Below are 23,852 nucleotides of genomic sequence, written 5' to 3' on the forward strand. Positions count from 1 at the left end.
ATTCGTGGTGGCAGCCAGAGGGCACAGCTGGCCTTCAGCAGTGTGTTTGCAGGGGGCAGGAACCCTTTTATAACTTCCTTTGAGAGAACCCGACCTGGCCCCATTCCTCCACCCAGACTGCCCAGGGCCCCTCAGGGCCTGGGCCTTTGCTCGGGGCAGGCTGGGAACCTCTCCCCCGCTGCCTCAGCTGGGCCCGCGCTGCCTGGGACTTTGGTGCCGAAGAGGAAGCGTGGAGGGGCGGGGAGGTGGGGGTGTGTCGGGAGGCGGCGGTGGCTGGGTTTTATAATCCGCAGGGCGGTCGCAGCGCGGGAGAAGGGGCAGCGCCGCACCGCGCGCACAGCGCCATGGGGACCGCGTCCGGCCAGCGGAGGCGGTGGCCACTGTCGCTCTTGCTGCTGTCCCTGCTGCTACTGCTGCTGCTGCCGCCGCCGCTGTCGCCCGCCCCGGCGCTCGACCCTGGATTGCAGCCGGGCAACTTTTCGGAGGACGAGGCGGGGGCGCAGCTCTTCGCTGACAGCTACAACTCGAGTGCGGAGCAGGTGATGTACCAGGGCATGGAGGCCAGCTGGGCGTATGACACCAACATCACGGAGGAGAATGCGCGGATCCAGGTGGGTGCCCAGGCGGGGGCGGGGGGGAGGCGGGGCGCGGCAGGGCACAGCAGCCAATCGCAGGCCCGCGGTCAGTCGCCCGGGCAGGCACCAGGAGCCCCCAGCCTCAGCCCTGAACAGTGAGGTCCCTGGTGGGACCCCTGCCACAGGCTGGACCCTCCCACTGGCTCTGCGTAATTGACAGGCTGTGATGCTCCAGTTAGGCACGTGATCCGTGCCAACAGAGGAACGGAATGGATGAAGCTGGCTCGTCCGAGGCCAAATCCTCTCCGAGCGGTGTCCAGGGCTGGGACAGTGGCAGTCTACATACAGGGTGCCCTGCTTGTCTCCAGACCCCTTGCCCTTTGGCAGCTGCCTGGCCTCCTGTTGCGTGTCCTTTCCTGGCCCTCCACTCACTGTCCCCTACGGCCCCAATTTTCTCCTCCATTGCTCCCTTAAGCCAGATTCCCACGGTTCCCACCCAGAGGGCGCAGGAGGAGGGGTGCTGCTCCCCGCAAGCAAGCTCATCTTCAGGACAGGATCTCCGCGGGACCAAAGGGTTCTGGAAGCCTGTAGCTTTTCTCTGCTCTCAGCACTCTAGCCTCTCTCCTACGTGGGCTCTGCCTGAGTTGACCACTCTTTCCACTCTCCTGGTGACCACAGGAGGAAACAGCCTTAGTCACCCAGGAGTTTACAAGGGTCTGGGGCACGAAGGCCAAGAAGCTGTATAATCACATCTGGGAGAACTTTACCGATCCGAAGCTGCGAAGGATCATGAGAGAAATTCGCACCCTAGGACCTGCCAACCTGCCCCTGGCCCAGCAGCAGCAGGTGCGCCTGAGGGTGGAGGCAGAACCCGCATGCCTATTGTGGTGTTTGGGAGAGCAGCCGGGCAGAGTGGGAGCGACCTATAGTTTGTACGGACCTGGGCTGTAAGGAATCGGGAACACAGAGGGCTGCTAGGACAAGTTACTTTATATTACAGAGTAGAAAGTCGAATGTAGAAGTTGGAATGTAGCTGAGTTACCAGACGCTAGACTAGCAGAACTGCACTACACATGCAAAGAGGGATGCACAAACAAACAAACAAACCGAAGAGGGATGCGCTCCCCCCCCCCCTGCCTGGTACACACACAGAGATGTGTGTGCACGTGCATGTACATACGTGCATGGTCAAGAATACATTTCTCTCTAGGCAGACTTGGTTTCTGAGCTTCATTAGAGTCGCTGGAGAGACTGACAGCATCACGGGGCCGGACAATAGCAGGGTTTCCGCCCTCAGTGCTAAGCTCCTGTTTGTCTCAGGTCTCTGTGCTCAGTGCTACCTGCAAAGGCTGCCTGGGCTGGAAGGGGCATCTATCTGTACAGTGGCACCTGGGAAAGCTGAGTGATCTTGTCTGAGTCACGTAGCCTCTCCAGGCCACTTTTTCCTCCCAGCCAAGGGGTGTGGGGTAGGCAGATCAGCTCCTGGGGCTAATGTTTGGTCACTAATGTTTCTTCCACTCTAACTTGGCAGTACAACTCTCTGCTAAACAACATGAGCCGAATCTACTCCACTGGCAAGGTCTGCTTCCCCAACAAGACTGCCACCTGCTGGTCCCTGGACCCAGGTACGGTCTCTGCTGGGGTTTCCTAGTCCTTCTGCGTCATCTGCAGGATGGCGTGTTTGTCAGTAAGTCAAAGGCACTGGTCCGTTTCCCCCCACCCCCACCCCCGCATTGGGGTTGGAATGTGCAGATGTACCCACACATCTGACCCACACCCCTGCTCTTCCTGCCAAACTCACTTCAGGGACCCTCTAGTCCAGTGTTTTTCCACCTGTGGGTTGCAGCCCCCGGTGTCAAACGGACTCTTTCGCAGGGCTCACCTAAGACTTATCCAACACAGATATTTGCGTTATGATTAATAACAGTAGCAAAATTACAGCTGTGAAGTAGCAACAGCAATTTTATGGTTGGGGGGGGCTCACCATAGCATGATAAACTGTTTAAAAGAGGCGAAGCCCCACCCCTCCGCCACTAAGCCTTCCAGCCTAGAAGTCTTCTCATCTTCTCCAAAAGCCTCCCACAAGCCTTGGGTCCCTTTGGGGGCTTCACCACAAGGTCAGCCATTCTGTGCAATGAGCCTCAAAGGATCTGTCTGTTCTAACCTCTAAATGTCCTTTCTGTGTCAACCACCTTAGACATTTTCCTGGGCGCAGGGTCCTTGCCTGTGCTTTACTGTATAGCCTCATCCAACCAAGCCCAGAAGCTTCCCTTGGTCTGGAGGTGCTGGGATGCAGAAGCCGGTGGGAGCAGCGAAGCCCAGTGTGTAAGCTGTTAGAGGCTAGCACGTAGGCGTTTCCTAACTGGCCCTGCTCGCCCCTCTCAGATCTCACCAACATCCTGGCTTCCTCACGAAGCTACGCCAAGCTTCTGTTTGCCTGGGAGGGCTGGCACGACGCTGTGGGCCCTGCACTGAAACCTCTCTATCAAGAAGTTTCCGCCCTCAGCAACGAAGCCTACAGACAAGACGGTGAGCCTGCATCGTTCTCTCTCTCCACGGACAGCCTTTCCCAACTTACGGGGCATTCTGGTCTTGCTGTTTCCCCACCACCACCACCACCACCACCACCAATGAGCCTCAAGTCAAAACAGGCAGTCTGAGGGTTCCAGGGCCCACCCAAAGTCTCATAGCTAGTGGGACTGTCATGAAACCTGCAGCCAGTGTGGGCCTTGCTGTCCAGTCCCTCTTACTGCTGTTCCTGGTACCACGTATGGCCCTGCTCCCGGCCCTAAAACTCACTGCCTCTTTGTACTCTGGGACCTCTTTTTACTGGAGCTTAGAGTAGACTTTGATATGATGATCTGTGCCTGTGATCCCCGTATTTGAAAGGCTGAGGTAGGAGGATAGAAAATTTGAAGGCAGCCTGCGCTACAAAGTGAGACCTTGGCAAAACCAAACAGAAAAACAGGCAGTGGTAGCTCATGCCTTTAATCTCGGCACTCTGGGGGGGGGGGCGGGCAGAGGCAGGCAGATCTCTGTGAGTTTGAGGCCAGCCTGGTCTACAAAGAGAATCCAGGACAGCCAGGGCTACACAGAGAAACCCTGTCTCAAAAACAAAACAAAACAGAAACCAAAACCAAACCAAACCAAAAAAAAAAAAAAAAAAACCCAAGATGGGGAGGAAAGGAGGGTGTGACACACATTTGTGACACACATTTGTAATCCCAGAACTCAAGAAACTGAGGCAGGAGGGTCTCAGAGTTCAAGGCCAATTTGAGTAACAATCTCAACCCCTGTTCTTGGAGTCAGGAAGAAGGGAGAGTTGAAACTAGGAGGTGGGAGCCGGGCGTGGTGGCGCATGCCTTTAATCCCAGCACTCGGGAGGCAGAGGCGGGCGGATCGCTGTGAGTTCAAGGCCAGCCTAGTCTACAAAGTGAGTCTAGGACAGCCAAGGCTAACACAGAGAAACCCTGTCTTGAAAAACCAAAAAAAAAAAAAGAAAGAAAGAAAGAAAAAGAAAAAGAAAAAGAGACTAGGAGGAGGCAAAGCCTTGGACTTGACCTGCACTCTCCCACTGTCTTAGGCTACCCGGACACGGGAGCCTACTGGCGTTCCTGGTATGATTCCCCCAACTTTGAGGAGACCCTGGAGCACCTCTACCACCAACTGGAACCCCTCTACCTGAACCTCCACGCCTATGTCCGCCGCGCACTGCATCGACGCTATGGGGACAAATACATCAACCTCAGGGGGCCCATCCCTGCTCATCTGCTGGGTAAGGACCTGTTCCCTGCTGCCCAGAGGAGCTTGGCTGCAGGATGCTGCCTAGCAGAGGAGAAGATGGGTCATCCTCATGGTGCCTCAAACATGTGGAATGCCATAACATTTGCTTCCTTATGCGGAAGCCATGTGGTTCAGGTTCCTACTGTCCTGGAGCACTGCTTTATAGAGGGGGACACTGAGGCTCGGGGTGGCGCTGGCACCCACCCAGAATAGCACATATGGGAAACAAGCATGGCTGGGCAGGAGACCAAGCTGCCCCACTGGCTTCTTCCATATAGGTAACATGTGGGCCCAGAGCTGGGAAAACATCTATGACATGGTGGTGCCTTTCCCAGACAAACCCAACCTCGATGTCACCAATACAATGGTGCAGAAGGTAAGCTATTGGAGTCAGGCCCCAAGTAAGGGCCATGAGATGGGGTCAGGGACAGGCAAGGCCATGTGATAGGCATGGGGCCTCTCCCCATTCCTGGAGCAGTCAACAGTCCTAGGGTCTCTGTCCATGGAGGCAGAGTGATCTGCTATGGTCAGGAGTGCCCTTACCTTTGGGAAGTGAGCCTTAGATACCTTCTCCTGGACCGGAGGCTGTCCTGGGTGGAAATGACCAGTCCTGCCCTCAAGGCAATCAAAGGGACTCCACAAGGCTGGCTCCTGACCTCTTTCCCTACCCTCTGGCCAGGGCTGGAATGCCACACACATGTTCCGGGTAGCGGAAGAATTCTTCACGTCGCTGGGGCTCTTACCCATGCCTCCTGAGTTCTGGGCAGAGTCTATGCTGGAGAAGCCAACGGACGGTCGGGAGGTGGTGTGCCATGCCTCCGCCTGGGACTTCAACAACAGGAAGGACTTCAGGTCTAGACCTGGCAAGAAGAAAGTCCTGGGGCACCGAAGTGGAGGCAGCTGAGACACAGACCTGCCTCTGTATTGGTGGGGGGGGGGGCGGCTGGTCGATTTCAGGGCTGTATAGAATGCCGTCCCATGAACTCAGCACCCCTGAAGATTTGAGGAACAATCAGATGGATGTTTTGGGATGGGGGGGGTGCCTTAGCAGTGGTGGGCCAGTATAGGGCCACAGGGTGGCTAGCTTTTTTGCAGGGAGGAGCTTCAAGACAGGGTTTCTCTCTGTAGCCTCGGCTGTCCTGGACTCACTTTGTAGACCAGGCTGGCCTCAAACTCAGCTGCCTCCCAGAGTACTCCGCCTCCCTGAGTGCTGGGATTACAGGCATGCTCCAGCGCACCCAACTTGGGTTGCTAGCTTTTAAACACTTCTCACCCCAGGACAGAGTCCTCCTTGGCCCTGCGTTCCTCTAGTGTCAGCCCCCCCAGTGCTCTGGCCCCTGCCCTCAGCTTCACCCGCATCCCCATCATCTTCGCGTTCCAGGATCAAGCAGTGCACACAGGTCACGATGGAACAGCTGTCCACAGTGCACCACGAGATGGGCCACGTGCAATACTACCTGCAGTACAAGGACCTGCACATCTCTCTGCGTAGTGGTGCCAACCCTGGCTTCCATGAGGCCATTGGAGATGTGCTTGCGCTCTCTGTCTCCACCCCTGCACATCTGCACAAAATCGGCCTGCTGGACCATGTCGACAATGACAGAGGTACGTATGAGGGCGGGGTGGGAAAAGGATCCAGCCTGGTTCATTCAGATCTCCCGTTAGAGCACATCCCCACTGTTCCCCACTCCATCCCGTTCTCCCCCAGCCCCCGCCGAGACAGGGTTCCCTGTGTAGCCCTGGCTGTCCCGACTCACTTTGTAGACCAGGCCGGCCTTGAACTCACAGAGATCTACCTGCCTCTGCCTCCCTGAGGGCTGGGATTAGAGGCGTGCGCAAGCTCTGTCCTTATTTTTAACTTGAGGCTCCACATACACCCACCTTGAGCTTAGCACTCACCCAGAATCCTTGTCTGAGGAGGACTAAGGACTTGGGGTTCACCTTGTCTACCTGCCCAGCCCTGCCTCTCACCAGATCCCTCCACCCCACCCCATCCACCCTCCCAGATCCACGCAACCCCCCCCCCCCCCACACACACACGGCACACTCTGCCCTAGCTGGATTCCTTCCTTCCCCTTTTCTTTCTTCCTGTTTCTGGACAGAAAGCGATATCAATTACTTGCTAAAGATGGCCCTAGAGAAAATTGCCTTCCTGCCCTTTGGCTACCTGGTGGACCAGTGGCGCTGGGGGGCCTTCAGTGGACGTACTCCCCCCTCTCGCTACAACTTTGATTGGTGGTATCTTCGGTGAGAAGAGGGATAGAAAAATCCTAACCCAGGGGTGACCTCCTGCCTCTACCAGTCTTGTCCCCTTTTTTCCCCCTCAGCCCTCCCTTCCTGCCTGCTGAGACCTCACCTCCAGGAAGCTTCCTCCATTTTCCAGGCTGGGGAAGGGCTGCTGGGGGAAGGGCTAGGCTAGGCGTGGAAGCAGTATCTTTTCTGCAACTCTTAGGCACCCTGTGCAACCCTGGGGCCTTAAGATTTTAAACATGCTCTTCTAGAACTAAGTATCAAGGGATCTGCTCTCCAGTCGTCCGGAATGAAACACATTTTGACGCCGGAGCCAAGTTTCATGTCCCAAACATGACACCATATATAAGGTATCGGTGCTTGGTGCCCCTCCCAGCTCTGTCATCTCAAGGGTTGGGAGTTAGAATGGTCTTGTCTCCTGGGCTACAAGACAGCACTTAGTCCTGCTGTCCCCTGCAGAACCCTGGATAGAGCCTAGCGACTTCTGTCTAGCTCTCTGCGTCCCGCCTAGCGCCTGCCCCGTCCTTGCAGGTATTTTGTGAGCTTCGTTCTGCAGTTCCAGTTCCATCAAGCACTGTGCAAGGAGGCAGGCCACCAGGGCCCACTACACCAATGTGACATCTACCAGTCCACCCAGGCGGGGGACAAGCTCCGGTATGTGGCAGGACGGGAGGACAAGTGAGGGGCTGAGGGACCAGGCTGGCTAAGGGCGTTTCTATAGGTAGCTGACTGCTCTGATGGGAACACCACAAAGCCAGGCTGTTGTGGGAATAACTCCTCTCTGTCCTCTACTCCGGCATACTCTTTCCCTCCCTCCCTCCCTCCCTCCCTCCCTCCCTTCCATCATCCCTCCCTCCCTCCCTCCTTCCGTGCTTCACTCTCTCTATTCCTCTTTCCCCTTTCTCTCTTTCATATCAAATATTTATTGATCAGGCCTTCAGCTGCCATGGGCCAGGAAAATATCCCCTACCACTCTCACAGAGACACCGCCCCCCCCAACCATGGAGTTCTTTTACTAACGAGGGATAGATGGGCAGTGGTGTTGTTGTGGACCCCAGCCTAACGTTCCCTGTACCCATAGTGCTCACTCTGCGTGGCAGGCAGGTGCTGCAGGCTGGCTCCTCCAGGCCCTGGCAGGAAGTGCTGAAGGACATGGTGGGCTCAGACAACCTGGATGCCCAGGCGCTGCTGGATTACTTCCAACCGGTCAGCCAGTGGCTGCAGGAGCAGAATCAACGGAATGGTGAAGTCCTAGGCTGGCCAGAGTACCAGTGGCGCCCACCATTACCTGACAACTATCCCGACGGCATTGGTAAAGCTCTGAGTGAGGCTAGGAGCAAGAGAAGTCCTGGCCTCTAGCCTCTGGGCCCAGGGCCTCGGGTTCCTGGTCAGTCCCTTCCAGCTGAGCCTCGGTGTCCTTTGCTGTGGTGCCGAGCCATCCCTGGGCTCATCATCCGGGCTCTAGAGCAAGGATGGGTATGTCTTTCTCTCAGCATCCTAGAGCCGGTGTGCCCAAGACTGAGGGCCCCTGGGGTCAGTCTGGCTAGCACATTGCTCTATGAGGTCACACTGCAGACTCAGCTCTTATTGGCCAGTGGTGAGTGCCACAGGGCTCTGCTCTCCCGCGGCCATGGGCCAAGGTTGGGCTACTCCAGGACTGCCCAGCTTCCTCTTTTTGCTGCTCTGCTGTGGGCACCCCTTGCTGGTCCTCAGTCAGGTGGCCACTGAGCACGTGACCGCCAACCAGGGGCTATCAAACCAGGCAACAACCAGAAGCCAGACGACAACTCGCCAAGCAATAACCAGCCAGACCACCCAGAACCCAAGTGGGACCCCTGGAAGGGAGCAGGGCCATGATGGGGCTAGAAGCCAGGGGACAGCAGGAGGGGACTTCAGTGAAACCACACCTTATGGTAAAGAAGTTGAGGCCTGTCTATTTTCCTTCTCGCCTCCTACAGACCTAGTGACCGACGAAGCCGAGGCTCACAGGCTCGTGGAGGAGTATGACCGGACAGCCCAGGTGTTGTGGAATGAGTACGCGGAGGCCAATTGGCATTATAACACCAACATTACCAAAGAGGGCAGCAAGATCCTGGTAGGAACCCGCTTCCACCAACTCCAACATGTAGCATGTACGCAAACACAACCACATTCGTGACACACACACACACACACACACACACACACACACACACACAGCACCAAGCTGCCAAAATTAGCGAAAAATCTGAATAGAGGATTTAAAACAATCCTCCATATCAGATTTAGTGGGCTTGGACTCCAAGCCTGAGCAACCCTCTCTAGTCTGTTACTGTTCTCTGGTTATCTTTCTCAGAGACTGCGACCCGTTGTACATAAGTGACATCAGTGTCCCTCTTTGAGAGACTGATGGCCTGTTTGTCAGCACTGAGGGGCCGTTCCCCTGTACCTTGGCCCTTCCTTTGTGGGAGAGTATATACATTATGCCACAGGAAGCCAAGCCTGGCCCTATGCTCTAGTCATAGGGTGCTAACGCTGCTTGAAGACCCACTGTGTGCTCACCATGGGTCCTTGGTACCTCAGCTTCTCTTCCTGCACACATCCCTGGGCAGTTCCACACGATCAGCGACACTCTTCTCGTTTCAAAGATGCAACCCCTGAACACCCAGGGCGGGGGGCGCGGTGGCAGGGGGAGGGCGGTATCTAATAGCACACTGCCTTCTTCCTAACGACACTTCAGGCATGCTAGGCTCCCTTTCCCACTCTGTCAGGATATCTCTTGCTAGACTTCAAGTGTCTGTCAAACCCACGCTGCACCCGGTATATTAGCAGATGGTCCAGGTTGCAGTGAAGGGTATTTGTGTGGGCAAAGGTGCCAGCTTAGTGAAGCCACAGTGCTCGACTCCGCCTCTATGGAACCTCCTAGATATCCTGACCCTGTGACACCACCATCTCCCCCTTATGCCCTCAGCTGCAGAAAAACAAGGAAGTGGCCAACCACACCCTGAAATATGGCACCTGGGCCAAGAAGTTCGACGTGAGCAACTTCCAGAACTCTACCATCCAGCGGATCCTGAGGAAGGTTCAGAACTTGGACCGGGCAGCGCTGTCTCCCACGGAGCTAGAAGAGGTGTGCGCGGCTGTGGGGAACCGGGAGTGGACACGGCCGGGGGAGAGAACCAAACCGCGGGTCTGGCTCTATGCTGCTTCCTCGACTTTCCGAGTCTTAAAATGGGCTGTGTCCGCGTGTCTCCTGACTTCCCGTGACTGCGACGCTTTGGGGCACGTGCTCCCTTGGGTTCCACACCTGATACCTGGGGCCAGAGCAAAATGGGGGTGGGAGGACTCTTCACCTTCCCTCTTCCTCTTCCCCCTTGCAGTACAACCAGATCCTGCTGGAAATGGAGACCATATACAGTGTAGCCAATGTTTGCTACACGAACGACACCTGTCTGCAGTTGGAGCCTGGTGAGAGCACCCCTGGAGGAAAGAGAAGGGGGTGGTGAGAGCACCCCTGGAGAAGGGGGGGGCGGCCGTGGGGAGGCTGGTAGGAATGAGGATGCTGTCAAGGGAAGGAGGAGCTGGGTTTCCTGACCTCACTCCCACCAGCGGGGCTGCTTGGCCTTACTGGGAACCGGAACCTCATCAGTGTTTCCCTCAGAGCCTGCCCCACCTTCCCGGAACTCCTCGACTCTCTTCTGCCTTCTGCTTGACCCCGAGAGGAGTAGAGACTCAAGCGTGTGTTTTAGAGGCTCAGACACCCCCCAAAAGGAGAGGCACAGACATTTTAGTCTTAAGTTTCTACCTTCTCAGACTTCTTTAAAACCCTTTCCCTCTCTGGGATGTTGCTAAAAAGGAAACTGGGGCCAGAGAGCTCAAATCACACCAGAGCCCCACAGCCCTAGAAGCACCAAGCTAGAACTTGGCCTCCCCTTCCTAGCTGATACCGGCCCCCATCATCCCTCCCTCCGCTGCACCTTTCCCCTGGACAGCCATGAACTGGCTCCCACGCCCCTCTCGCCCACTACTACTCTCTCTCCAGCCTGTGCCCTTTGCAGAGGTCCGCTTTGGCCCCACCAATGCCCACACAGATTCTCTCTCAACCAACTCTTTCCAGGGTTGGTAAGCTAGACTCATAAACATTCTTTGTGAGGAATCTTTACCAGAAGTTTCCTCCTGGCCCCAGCCCAGCTCCCAAAACAGAACAATGGCAAACAGAAGGGGAAATGGAAAATAAACAGGAGCACGAAACAGTCCTAGGACAGAGTCTGGCCTATAGGTAGTGGATGTGGGTATGTAAGCCAAGAGAGATCGGGACTGTGGACGTGCTTCTATGCGAGTACATTCATGCATGTGTGTGTGCATGCGTGCGTGCATTGTGTTGTGTGTGTGTAAGCACACTTGGGGAATTGTGCATGTCTGGATATATATTTCTAAACATGTAGCATTTTACACCCCCACCATACAGCCTAGCACTAGGCCGTCTAGTTACAGGTATGGTAATTTTAAAAAATTTTTTAAAGCTTAAGAAGATCAGTGACTGTCATCGTCAGAAATCAGACAGGGAATTCTGTTTGGTTTTGTTTTTGTTTTGACTTTTCAAGACAGAGTTTCTCGGTGTAGTCCTAACTGTCTTGGATTCGCTTTGTAGACCAGGCTGGCCATGAACTCACATCGATCTGCCTCCCAAGTGCTGGGGTTAAAGGCGTGCACCACTAAAAGCAAGTCTTTTTCAAAGGAAGCTAGTTAAGTTTTCCTTCTCTGTGACTGAGCTCAAGTTCAACAGTGAGGGTTTGGGGGCACATCAAATGCTCCGGGCCTTCTCTGTCTAGGCCGAGGGGAGGGCAGGAGAGGAAGACATTGGTTTCTGGACTGATTGACACCTGCCATCTTGTGTGACCCTCACCCCGGCCTGAGAGGCAGACGTCAGCTTTGCATTCTTACTGGGCTTTCTCATGCAGGGTGACTTTCATGGAACATAAACCCAGGGTCTCAGCTCTTGCACATGCCCAGTCCTTACAGCTACTGTCTTATTAATTTCAGCCTGGTGACAATTTGCGAAGGATGCTGTGGGTCTCCAGGGGGGCAAAAGAAATGCGAAGGCACAGCCGCTGCTCAGGACAGAGTCCTTTCATTCCATTTCCACGTCTCGGGGGGGGGGGGGGGCTAGGATTTTACACCCTTATTTATAGATATGAAAAGAGTCAGGTCCATGGGATGGATAGCATGTGAACTCAGGCCTGTGAAATGCCACAAACCATTTCTTCCAGGGGAGGGGAGTTCATGAGAGAACCTTTTGTTTCTGCTCCAGCCTGGCCACCTCCTGCTTGCATACATAAGCATGTTGTTAAGCTGCTCGTAAGAGAGGAACAAGTGTATCTCTTTTAAAGTTGCCAAAGCCGGGCAAGTGTCTGAGGTTGTGTACGTGCAGCGTGTTGCCCCAGGTGGGCACCCTATGAGCTCCTAGCGGTCACTGGCACCCAATCCGTCTCCCCTCTCACTAGCCTTACTGCCTCTACTGTCATTTCTAAGTGATCTCACCAGTTTCATTCCAGTTCCGAAACTCTATGACTAAGTACTCTTTGTAAGCAGATGAGAGTGGAGTCAAGGATGGAGGCTCACACCATTCGACCCCTTTCTTCCAGATCTGACAAATATGATGGCCACATCTCGGAATTACGAAGAACTGTTATGGGTGTGGAAGAGCTGGCGAGACAAGGTGGGGAGAGGCATCCTTCCCCTTTTCCCAAAGTATGTGGAATTCTCCAACAAGATCGCCCAGCTCAATGGTGAGTGCCCAGTGCCCATACCACTGCCTGGCTGCTCCCCAGCACTTCCAAGTCCTCAAAGAGGTCCTCTGGGATCCTCAGGCTAGGAACAGATAGGGCCCTAGAGGTGTCAGGGACATCCTGGGTGCATGCTAGCCATTGGGAAAGCTTGGCTGTGCCTCCTATGCAGGCTACACTGATGGAGGGGACTCATGGAGATCCTTATACGAGACGGACAACTTGGAGCAAGACCTGGAACAGCTGTACCAGGAGCTGCAGCCGCTCTACCTGAACTTGCACGCCTATGTGCGCCGTTCCCTGCACCGCCACTATGGGTCCCAGTACATCAACTTGAATGGTCCCATTCCTGCCCACTTGCTAGGTAAGGACATTGGTCCAGCTTTAAAGTGGGCAATGGGCAATAAAGGGACAGGATAGTGCTGGCCACAGGGCAGAGATCAGGTCAGAATAGTGACAGAACTTGAAATTCCAAAGGAGCATGGCCAAGGAGTGGAATAGGGTTTGGGGAACTTCTCCGTCATGTTTAGTATCATGATGCTGATGCTGATGCTTATGATGCTGATGCTGATGCTGATGCTGATGCTGATGATTGTCTGTCTGTCTGCGCACCCTCTCTATCTGTTGTGCTGAGGATTGAACCCAGAGCCTTATATGTGATAGGCAATTGTTATAACACTGAGCCACATTCTCCAGCTTTTCTGGTGCCACATTTGCCACAGAATCATGTTGTACAAGCCTTTCGCCATCTTTTTTTTGTTTGTTTGTTTTTGTTTGTTTTTCAAGACAGGGTTTCTCTGTGTAGCCTTGGCTGTTCTGGACTCACTTTGTAGACCAGGCTGTCCTCAAACTCCCGGCGATCCACCTGCCTCTGCCTCTGGAGTGCTGGGATTAAAGACGTGTGCCACCACACCCGGCCTTTCACCGTCTTTTAAAGGGAGGACCACATTACCTATCATGCTTTGAGACAGCAAGATCCAGGAGTCTAGATGTGGGGACTTGAGGAAGTTTCATATGAGCCTTAAAAGATGTGAGGTTTGGGCAGATGCAGAGGCAGGAATGGGGTGCAAGGTCTGGCTCAAGGTGTGACAGCAAAGAGCTTTCCAGGGCTTTAAATATTAAAATAACCTTGAATGCATGAAGGAGAGAGAGGAAGATGGGCAGGAGCTGGGAAGAAGTGAAGGGATGATAGAGGCCACCAGTTTTCTGTCCCCACTGTGCCACCACTTTCCTGGTGTTACTACAAATAGTGAAGCCAGACCGAGCACATTTAGAGGTCATTTGGGAGACCCTCCCCCAGAAAGTGGTTCTACCATGGGTCTGATTCTTACTGGGATGGAGCACTGATGCACCCTCCCCCCCAAGGCCCTAGCCCCCCCTCCATCCCTCTTTGGGGTAGTCCAAAGACAATCTAAGTAGACATCCACTGAGTGACCGAGAGCACAGGGCCTAGGAGGGGAGCAGAATCCTCTAGGTGGTGAGGGATCAGGCTGGGGCTTCATCTCCAGTGATCAGAGAAGAGAGCCTTTAGGTACATAGAAAGAGAGAGACACACACACATTATGTGCGCACACACACAGACACATATATACACACAGACACATACAGACACACACATGCATACACACACAGACACATATATACACACAGACACATACAGACCCACACATAGACACACACACAGACACATAAACACACACACACAGACACACACATGCACACACACACAGACACATATATACACACAGACACATACAGACATACACACAGACACATATATACACACACATATACACACATGCACACACACAGACACATACACAGACACACATATACATGCACAGACACACACACAGACACACACAACACACACAGACAGACACACAGACAGACAGACAGACACACACACACCTCTCCCATTCCTTTCTCACCTCTTCACCACTCTGACTCCCTCTGGCACAGTCCACCTCAGCTATGGAAGACTCTACATGGAGTTTTGACCCTTCCACTCATTCTGAACGTCCCCTTCTCTCCAGGCTTGGAGAGCTGAGCTCCGAACTGACACTGACCTCTGGGGCATTAGCCTCTCCCAAAGGAGATGCTTGATTGTTTTCAGAGTAACTGGTGACCTGCCTAATACAACTTCAGAGGACACAGGCAGGACGCTGTAAAGGTGGCTGGTCAAGAGTGTGACCTGCCGGCATTTACATGCAACCTAGGAGTTATGAGCCCTGCTTGTTACATAACTTTCTCCAGACCTCTCTGCTCACAGTACCAGGGAGGGGCAGGATTACCACTGCCCAGCTTCTGCAGGATTTCTTTAAGCTTAAAAAGTTGTGTTTCTTCGGGCCGGGTGTGGTGGCGCATGCCTGTAATCCCAGCACTCGGGAGGCAGAGGCAGGCGGATAGCTGTGAGTTCGAGGCCAGCCTGGTCTATAAAGTGAGTCCAGGACAGCCAAGGCTAACACAGAGTGACCTTGTCTCAAAAAACCAAAACCAAAACAAAACAAAACAAAAGTTGTGTTTCCTCTCTGCCATCTTCTTCCCCGCTTGCCTCCAGGGAACATGTGGGCGCAGACCTGGTCCAACATCTATGACTTGGTGGCACCCTTCCCTTCAGCCCCCAATTTAGATGCCACAGAGGCCATGGTAAAACAGGTCAGTGAGGCCAATGCCGCCATCCTGGGACCTCCTGAGGGAACGAGGGAGGGCAAGCCCAGATGTTAGGGCAGATCCCTTCCCCCTCCAGCGTGGCTGTCTCACAACCTCTCTCCTGTCAAGACTGTCAATCAGAGATCCCAGTTTGCAAAGAACTCTCTCTCCTTGCAGGGATGGACACCCAGAAGGATATTTAAGGAAGCTGACAATTTCTTTATCTCCCTGGGGCTGCTACCTGTGTCCAGTGAGTTCTGGAACAAGTCAATGTTGGAGAAGCCAACCGATGGAAGGGAGGTGGTGTGTCACGCCTCAGCCTGGGACTTCTACAATGGCAAGGACTTCAGGTCTGTCTGGTTGGAGCTGGGATTCTTATCCTGAGCCCAGAGACAAGGGTATGGCTCTATGGCTGTCCCCATATCTGGAATGAACAAAACAGGCAGGGCAGTTTGGGATGGAGGTGAGGGCTGAGAGCAAAGGAGTTGGGTCTGGTTCCAGGCATGAGAACCAGGTAGGGAAATTCCACCTAAGAAATAAGAGCTGGAAGTTCTGGCCAGCTCTGCCCGTGGCCAGTTTGAATGCTTAAGGTTGCAGGCCTGGTTTAAGCACTGTATGCTGCACAGCATCCTTTACATATTGCTGGCTCTTTCTGCAGGTGCACCATGGTGACACAGGGAGGCACACTAGCGCTTGGGTGCCTCACACAGACCCATGCTTACTGCTGACAGACAAGGCACTACTGTCCTTATTCAGTTGGGATGAGTTACCTAGAGCTGTCTAACAGATGGTACCAAAATCTAGTGGCATAAAACGGCTAGTTGATCTTCAAGGTTCTACATGCCGGAAGAATTCAGGGAGTGCACCGTGAAAGTGTCCTTATTCCACAGGGACAGACATCTCAGTGGTAGAATTTTAAAACTTAATGTATTGGGCCGGCAAGATGTCTCAGCGAATAACGTTGCTTGCCACCAAGTCTGACGACCTGAACCTGATCCTCCAAATCCATCCAATGGAGGGAGAGAACTGGACTTTCAAAATATGTTGTCCTTCAATGGCCACAGGCACACCGCAGCAGGTGTACACACACATAAATAAACCAACCCTTAAACTGGAATTAGCCAGGTGCAGTGGCGCACATCTGTAATCCCCCGCACTGGGGGAGGCAGAGGCAGGCGGTCTCTGTGAGTTTGAGGCCAGCCTGGTCTATAAAGCAAGTCCAGAACAGCCAAGGCTACACAGAGAAACCCTGTCTCAAAAGACCAAAGAAGAAGAAGAAGGAGGAGGAGGAGGAGGAAGAGGAGGGACGGAAGAAGAAAGGAAAGGAAGGAAAGAAAGACTAATTGGTGGGGGGGAGGGGAGGGGTAGGCTCTTAGGGCTTTGTGCCTGCTAAGGAAGCATTCTGTCGCTGAAGTTACCCCAGCTTCATCTGGGGCCATTTGTCCAGAACCTAGTGTTTTGGTTGGTTGGTTGGTTGGTTGTTTTGGTTTGGTTTGGTTTTTTTCCCTGTTTTTTTTTTGAGACTGGGTTTCTCTGTGTAGACTTGGCTGTCCTAGACTCACTTTGTAGACTATGCTGGCCTTGAACTCACTGACATCTGCCTGCCCCTGCCTCCCCAGTGCTGGGATTAAAGATGAGTGCCACCACACCCGGCTCAACCAGAACCTAGTTTTGGCTATTGCCTGAGTTCCTCAGTTTTTCCCCCACAGGTAGTACCGAGGGTGGAAAGTTCAAGGCAGCCTGGTTAGGGTGGCAGGAGCAGCCTGGGGGTAGATCAGGCATCTTTTTGGCACAGGCTTGGGGTCCTTCACATCATGGACGGTCTCAGGCTGGCAGAGGCAGCCAGGTTTCTCTCGGTGGCTAAATTTAAAACCGCCACAAAGTCCTGTCTGCTATGGGTCTCTCCTACCTCAACCTCAGGCACTCCTCCTGTACACAGGGTCTCACTGTATAACTTAGGCTGACACCGAACTTGCGAGCTTCCTGCCTTAGGCTCCCAAGTGCTAGGATCACAGGCATCTTCAATAGTATACACTTCTGCCACATTCTGCTTGCTACAGAAAGTCTCAAGGACAACCCAGATTCAAAGGAAGGGGGGGGTGGCATCGGGGGAGACTATGGCTGGGACAGGGCAGAGCTACCGTTCCCAGCTCATAAAGTGCCCCTATAAAAGAAGATACAAAGCCAGGAAACAAATAGGGTGGGGGAGTGCGCATGCCTTAGGGCCTCTGAAAGGCTTGAGGGCTTGGAGCTCTAAGGTAGATTGACAAGCAGAGCAGGGACGATTCCTTCGCAGTGGGGGAGGGGGTAAGAATTCCTATGGGAATCCTTTTTGATGGTGAGTCAGAGGAGAAGGTAGGCAGACTCCACCCTCATGAGAAAGAAATATGGGTGACTCTGGCTAGGACCCAGGCAGAAGTTTCTGTCATTTACAAGCTGGCTTGTAAAAGAGAGTGAGGCAGAGCCTTCTGGCCTGGACAGACTGCAGCCATCAATCGGCCCTGGCCATAAGCAAATGAACTTACTCACTAGTTTGGATTAAGCGAGATGCGGGATGACCCAGCCCTTGTGTCCCCAGGAAGCCCCAATCCTGGAAGATAAAGTACATGGCAAAGCCCCGAGCATGCAGTCTACAAAGTACAGAATTTCTTTGTGCCTGCAGAACAGGTCAGAAAGCAATAGACGTAGGGGGTTGGAGGTCCTCAGGAAAGTTAGGGGCAGAGGGATGGCTGCAATGACCTTTAGAGACTTCTGGCCCCCAGGCTACCTCTTTCTTAGGATTACTTGATTTCTCCTTCCCATCATGCCATGCTCCTTGCAGGCATGGGGAGGTGGTCTGTCTCATATGATGCATGCACCATGGTCTCTGTCATTCTGACACGCTCTCCCCCTCCCCCTGTCCCTAGGATCAAGCAGTGTACCTCTGTGAACATGGAGGATTTGGTGATTGCCCACCACGAAATGGGCCACATCCAGTATTTCATGCAGTACAAAGACTTGCCTGTGACCTTCCGGGAGGGTGCCAACCCTGGCTTCCATGAGGCTATTGGGGATGTCCTGGCTCTGTCCGTGTCTACCCCCAAGCATCTACACAGTCTGAACCTGCTGAGTAGTGAGGGCAGTGGCTACGGTGAGAGAACAGAGATCCTGGAGGGCAGGCTGGGGACCCAGAAGGGGGAACATGCTTGGGGGAGGAGAGAGGAAGATTCTGTAGACCACACCCTCCCCATGTCCCCCCACCCCCGGGCAAAGATCTGAGATAAGCCATTAGGACGGGAAAAGTCCCCAACAGGATGATACAGAGCATCCCAAGAGGGGTGAGGAGATTCCTTCAGCGCCTCCCCTCCCCCCCCCTGACTGGGCCTGAGCTGCTAGGCCCCCACCCCAGCGAGGGGCCAGCATAGACCTGAGCCTGCACCCCCTTTCCCTTGGCAGAGTACGACGTCAACTTTCTCATGAAGATGGCCCTGGACAAGATCGCCTTCATCCCCTTCAGCTACCTCATCGACCAATGGCGCTGGAGGGTCTTTGATGGAAGCATCACCAAGGAGAACTACAACCAGGAGTGGTGGAACCTCAGGTTCTGGAATGGCGTGGTTGGGGTGTGGATTGGAGTGGATCTCTGAGAGCCTCTGCATGTGCTTGTGTGTCTGCAGATGAGCCAGTGAAGTGTGTGTGTGTGTGTGTGTGTGCGTGTGCATGTGGGCATGTGTGTATGTGTGCGCTTGCATGTGTGTGTGCATGTGTGTATGTGTGTGCTTGCATGTGTGTGTGTGTGCATGTGTGTGCTTGCATGTGTGTGTGTGTGTGTGTGTGCGCGTGCGCGTGTGCGTGTGTGTGTGTGTGTGTATGTGTGTGTGTGTGTGTGTATGACAGGAGTCCCTTGGGGTGGTTTTACCCAGGAACGCAGCATGCAGGAGGAAAGAACATTTTGGTGCAGGGGCCATTCTTCAGGTGAAAAATGCCAACCCTCTCTCAACGAGGTTCTCCCCAAATTCACCCCCTTTGACAGGCTGAAGTATCAGGGTCTTTGCCCTCCAGTGCCCAGATCTCAAGGTGACTTTGACCCAGGGTCCAAGTTTCACGTTCCTGCAAATGTGCCATACATCAGGTAAGAGCCTGGGTCCCCTCACTCGCTACCAAAACCGTTTCTTTAAACACTTCCTGCATAACATGAGTGCTTACACCAGCCCCCCCGCCCAGAAGACTGGCTCCTGGTTGCAGGGCCTGGTCTGGGTAAGATTTTTGCTTAGAAATAGGCTTTACTATGTAGCCCAGGCTAGCCCAGAGCAAACTGTGTAGTTCAGGCAGGCCTTAAACTCACAGCAATCCTCCTATTGTAGCCTAGAAAATAAACCACCACACCCACTACTGATAGGGCAGTTGCCATCAACAGGGATATGTTGATGTCCCTGACTTGAGTCTATAGTTTGGAGACAAGGTCCCTTTGTGGGCCCTTTGCCACAATTGAACAAACTGCCCGGAAGGTGTGTTGATTTGTATCTAAAATGGCCAGGGCAGCCCAGGGCGGGAGGCCCAGCGTATACAGGAGGCAAGGTGGTTAGCTGCCGGAGTGGGGGGCAGAGCTCATGTTCTGTGCTCTGTTTTTCCACCTTGATCGCAGCACATCAGGTGGTCACAAGGGCTAACAACTTAGCCATCTCTCTACACAGAGCACACTGGGGACCTGGTGGCTGTGGTCCCTCCATTGTGAGTTACTCTCTTAAGTGCATTGCGTCAGTGCACTGGCCTGTGCGTCATCAGGCCGTAGCACAAGGCGGTCAAGGCAGCTCTTTTCCTTCCTCACGCTCTTGTGTGGTATTTACTCGGGGTGAGGAAGGACGGGTGTGGGGACCCAGAGTCGTCCTAAGAAGTTGTGACTAGGTAGGACTCAGGACAGCAGAGTTCCTGGTGCCCGAGCTACCTGGGGACCCAAAGCACAGAGGACAAAGAAGGCCTCCCTTCTTACGGGTCTTGCCTCTCGTAATCTCTGGATGCTGAGGTGAGTCACACCCTGACACCAGGACTAAAGTCAGAACACGGTAAAACGGACGGAGTCTAGCACTTGAGAAGAGAGACAACACTCAGGCCCTCCCCAAGATTGCAGAGGCCCAAGGAGCAAGAAGAGTCTTTGCTGGCTTGACCTAGCTAGTGCTCTAGTGAGGACTTTAGAGGAGGGGGTCCCCAGTGGGGCCACCACCACCTACCTACCTACCTACTGGATCTCCTTCTGAGGTCCCAGAACTCAGTCTTGCCGTGAGATGAACCCTGTGACAGTTAGTGTCCCAGCTTAGCACAATTACCTAGGCAGGAGTGAAAAAAGGAGGCTGGCTCTCTAGAAGCCATATCTCACGTCCCGGCCAGCAGCCTGAGCAGGGAACTGAGGACGTGCCAGGGGAGCGAGCGGCACGTGGCTTGTGCCCAGGGTCCAAAAGGGAAGGAGCCTGTTCCGCTACTCAAAAACTGTTTAAAACCAGAGTTGGTGTGGTTGCCTAGGCCTCAACTGGCAGATTCCCACCAGGAAATTCCTGCTGTTTCAGATAAGACTGTTTCCATTGCCTTCCCTACCCAGAAGGCCCTGTCGGATGCACAGGTTCCACCCATCAAATGCCTGGCCTCTGTTCCCGGGATGGAAAGCGCGCACAGCCTGGCAAAGGCTTTGAGAGGCTCTCTCTCTCTCTCATCAGTCTTTTCCTGTGCCTGTTCTTTGGATCCCCTTGGGGGCCAGGAACCAGGAACGGAGGCAGCCCTTGGGTGGGCAGCACCCATACAGGCGCATCTGGGAGGAGCTCAGATGACACCGAAGGCGAGAGTGTCATCCTGACTGCATCCTGTGTCTCCTGTGACACAGAAGGGGCCTCATTGGTGCAAACAAATCCCTCCACCCACCCACGCCCGCTCTACCTCTCTCTACTCTAAGCATCTCGCCCACACCTCATGTCACTTCCTCCTTCTACTCCAGGTACTTTATCAGCTTCATCATCCAGTTCCAGTTCCACGAGGCGCTGTGCCATGCAGCTGGGCACACGGGTCCCCTGCACAAGTGTGACATCTACCAATCCAAGAAAGCAGGAAAGCTACTGGAGTGAGCACCCTTGACCCCCTCTTTTGACTCTTTGGCTCTCAGATAGCCCTTTGAAACTGAGGCCAATCTGGAAGCATCGAGAACAGTCGGAAAGAACCCGTGCCATCCTTGACATGTCACCTTCAGGAGGACACTGGAGCCCCTGGGCCCTAGGGCCACCCCTCCCTAACCCCTGCCTCAGCCCTACTCAGGCCTTCCCAAACCTAAAGAGATGTTTAGGCCGGGAAAGGGGGGGCTGGAGAAAGAACTTAGGCAAAAGCATCCGGGTCCTTGCTACTCAGTTCCCTTTCTCTGGCGCTTCCCCCAGGGACACCATGAAGCTGGGCTACAGTAAGCCATGGCCAGAAGCAATGAAGCTGATCACAGGCCAGCCTAACATGTCAGCCTCTGCCATGATGAACTACTTCAAGCCACTAACAGAATGGCTCGTCACTGAGAATAGGAGACACGGAGAGACACTGGGCTGGCCACAGTACAACTGGACACCAAACAACGGTACCACCACCTACCCCACCTGTAGCCCCAGGTCCAGCTCCCAGAGTTCACACAGGGCTGAACCCCAATCCCAGTCCAGACAGACTCCAGTCTGATCTCAGAGCAAGGACAGGGATGCCAGAACACCAGGCCCCAGCCCACCTGTCGCCCTGCCCACCGCCCTGTCTCCTTGCTTCCTTCCTCGCCCAGCTCGCTCCGAAAGCACCATCACAGAGTCTGACCGCGTCAACTTCCTGGGCATGTACCTGGAGCCACAGCAGGCCCGTGTGGGCCAGTGGGTGCTGCTCTTCCTGGGCGTCGCCCTGCTGGTGGCCACCTTGGGTCTCGCCCATCGGCTCTTCAGCATCCACAACCACCACAGCCTCCGCCGGCCCCACCATGGGCCCCAGTTTGGGTCTGAGGTGGAGCTCAGACACTCCTGAGGTGACCCTGATGGCAAGGCCAGCAGAGGGGTGTCCCACAAGAAACTGGATGGAGGACATGGGGTGAAGTGCAAACACACCCTAGCTGGGCCTTCCTCCTCCTGCCCTGTCCCCCTCCACTCTCTGACCCCCCCCAAACCCAGGCCCTACTCTCTAGATACCCAGCATCTAATGTGGAATTCCCCACCCAGTTTCTGTGAATACAATTAAAGGTCCTCCCCGACACCTGAGTCTGTGTCCCTTGTGGGAAGAAGGCAGGGACAAGACCATCTGTCTCCTGACAGTCCCGCAGGCCCCTTTACTGATGCCTCTTAGTCTCTCTCCAAGCAGAAACCCAAATAATTCCAAGTGCTCTGCATCCCCCACCCCAGCATCCCCCTACTGTCTTTTCCACCAGGCTTCCTGGCAGCCCAGGTGAGGTGGCCCTGTCCTGCCACAGCACACGGTCCTTACCCACCCGTGGCCTCACCGGGGAGGGTTCCGGGAAGCAGAGAGGAAGCACACACTGTGGGCTGCCTCCTGCTTTGCTCGCGGATGCCCTATGGAGGGTTCGCCCTGTTCCAGGTTGACTTTTGGGTGGGTGGGTGTCTCAGGAAGGCCCTGGATTCCCTTCCCTGCTACGGGGCGAGGGCCCTGGAAGGGACTGACTCAGGGAGCGTGCAGGAGCCCACAGTCACTCAGACTGCTGCCACCTCATGAGTGGACAGTCTGGGCTCCCCAGTGGAGCCACATGGGCACTGCCCAGGGGAAAGCCACGCTGTGGGCTCAATGCTACAGGACACCTGCTCATCCCGGAACAATGCTCTCACCCTAAGCCATCCTTTGGAAGGCCTACTTGGGCTTGGGGGCGTGGGTGGGTGCCAGTCTAAGGAACTTTTTTTAAAAATAGTTTTTATTTACATGTTTATATAGGAAATTTGGAAAATTCTGAATAAAAGCCCATGATAGCGACATTAAGAAATTTGAACACTGTTGACGCTTTGGTGTCATCCCAGCCTTCCCCCCAGCCCCCATCCTACCTACTTATATTATCTTTTTCTCCCTTTAACATAAATGCATTTGCTCTTCAAATATTTAATTACCAAACCTAGCTCTTGGCCAAATGGAAAATTGGTCAGATTTCTGGGGCAGTCTTGCCTTCTAGCCTGGTCCCACCTGTTAAGACCCTTGGCTCAAATTGTCTCTAAGCTTTGCTGATGTTTTTATCCCAGTTTCTGGCCCTCAGTATCCTTTGCCTGGTTTTTATTGATCAGTTCTAGCATGGTATGTGTATGTGTTGTGTATGTGTGTGTCTGTATGTGGTGTGTGTGTGCAGTATGAGTCTGTATGTGGTGTCTGTACGTGGTGTGTATATGTGTGTGATGTATGTGTATGTGTGTGATGTGTCTGTATGTGGTGTGTGTGTGTGTGTGTGAGTCTGTATGTGGTGTGTATATGTGTGTGCTGTGTCTGTGTGTGTGTTGTATGTGTATGTGTGTGATGTGTCTGTATGTGGTGTGTGTGTGTGTGTGTGTGTATGTGTGGTGTGTTTGGTGTAGTGTCTGTGTGTGTGTCTGTGCAGGATGTGGAGTGGAGGAATTTTGGGTTTACAAGAGGGTGGAAGTTTACAATTCAGCAAGACAATGAAACTTATAAACACACCCTCCAGATTGTTCTAAGTTGTATACCGCAGATTTTTAAGTTCCCCATCCCCACCCCTTTCCCAACTTACGTTTTGCAATTTGTTTGCCAGACAAAGGTCATTGTCACATAACCTCTTTTCCTATTTTTATAAACTACAGAGTTTCATAATGCCTTTCAGGGCTGTGGGCAACGTGAGGTCACC

The 23,852-nt window shown here is 53.8% G+C and overlaps 1 protein-coding gene across 2 annotated transcripts; it reads left to right on the plus strand.

Moving 5' to 3' along the window:
• Positions 1-282: 282 nt before the first annotated feature.
• Positions 283-22,257, plus strand: ACE (angiotensin I converting enzyme). Of its 2 annotated transcripts, XM_084750224.1 has the most exons (25): positions 283-611; positions 1,254-1,421; positions 2,107-2,200; positions 2,961-3,104; positions 4,159-4,350; positions 4,637-4,734; positions 5,038-5,210; positions 5,740-5,963; positions 6,461-6,605; positions 6,860-6,958; positions 7,140-7,262; positions 7,709-7,920; positions 8,567-8,703; positions 9,559-9,717; positions 9,968-10,055; positions 12,233-12,376; positions 12,546-12,737; positions 14,934-15,031; positions 15,203-15,375; positions 17,932-18,155; positions 18,461-18,605; positions 19,038-19,136; positions 20,988-21,110; positions 21,418-21,605; positions 21,795-22,257. In XM_084750224.1, exons 1-25 carry the CDS (start codon positions 345-347, stop codon positions 22,025-22,027), a joined length of 3,942 nt encoding a protein of 1,313 aa, XP_084606350.1. In that variant the 5' UTR covers positions 283-344; the 3' UTR covers positions 22,028-22,257. The 2 variants fall into 2 exon arrangements, with proteins under 2 accessions (XP_084606350.1, XP_084606351.1); XM_084750225.1 differs by lacking the exons at positions 283-611; positions 1,254-1,421; positions 2,107-2,200; ... (7 more) ...; positions 7,140-7,262; positions 7,709-7,920 and adding an exon at positions 7,981-8,434.
• Positions 22,258-23,852: the final 1,595 nt, after the last annotated feature.

Source organism: Acomys minous (assembly GCF_964271855.1).
Source record: "Acomys minous genome assembly, chromosome: 12".
Classification (NCBI taxonomy): Eukaryota; Metazoa; Chordata; class Mammalia; order Rodentia; family Muridae; genus Acomys; species Acomys minous.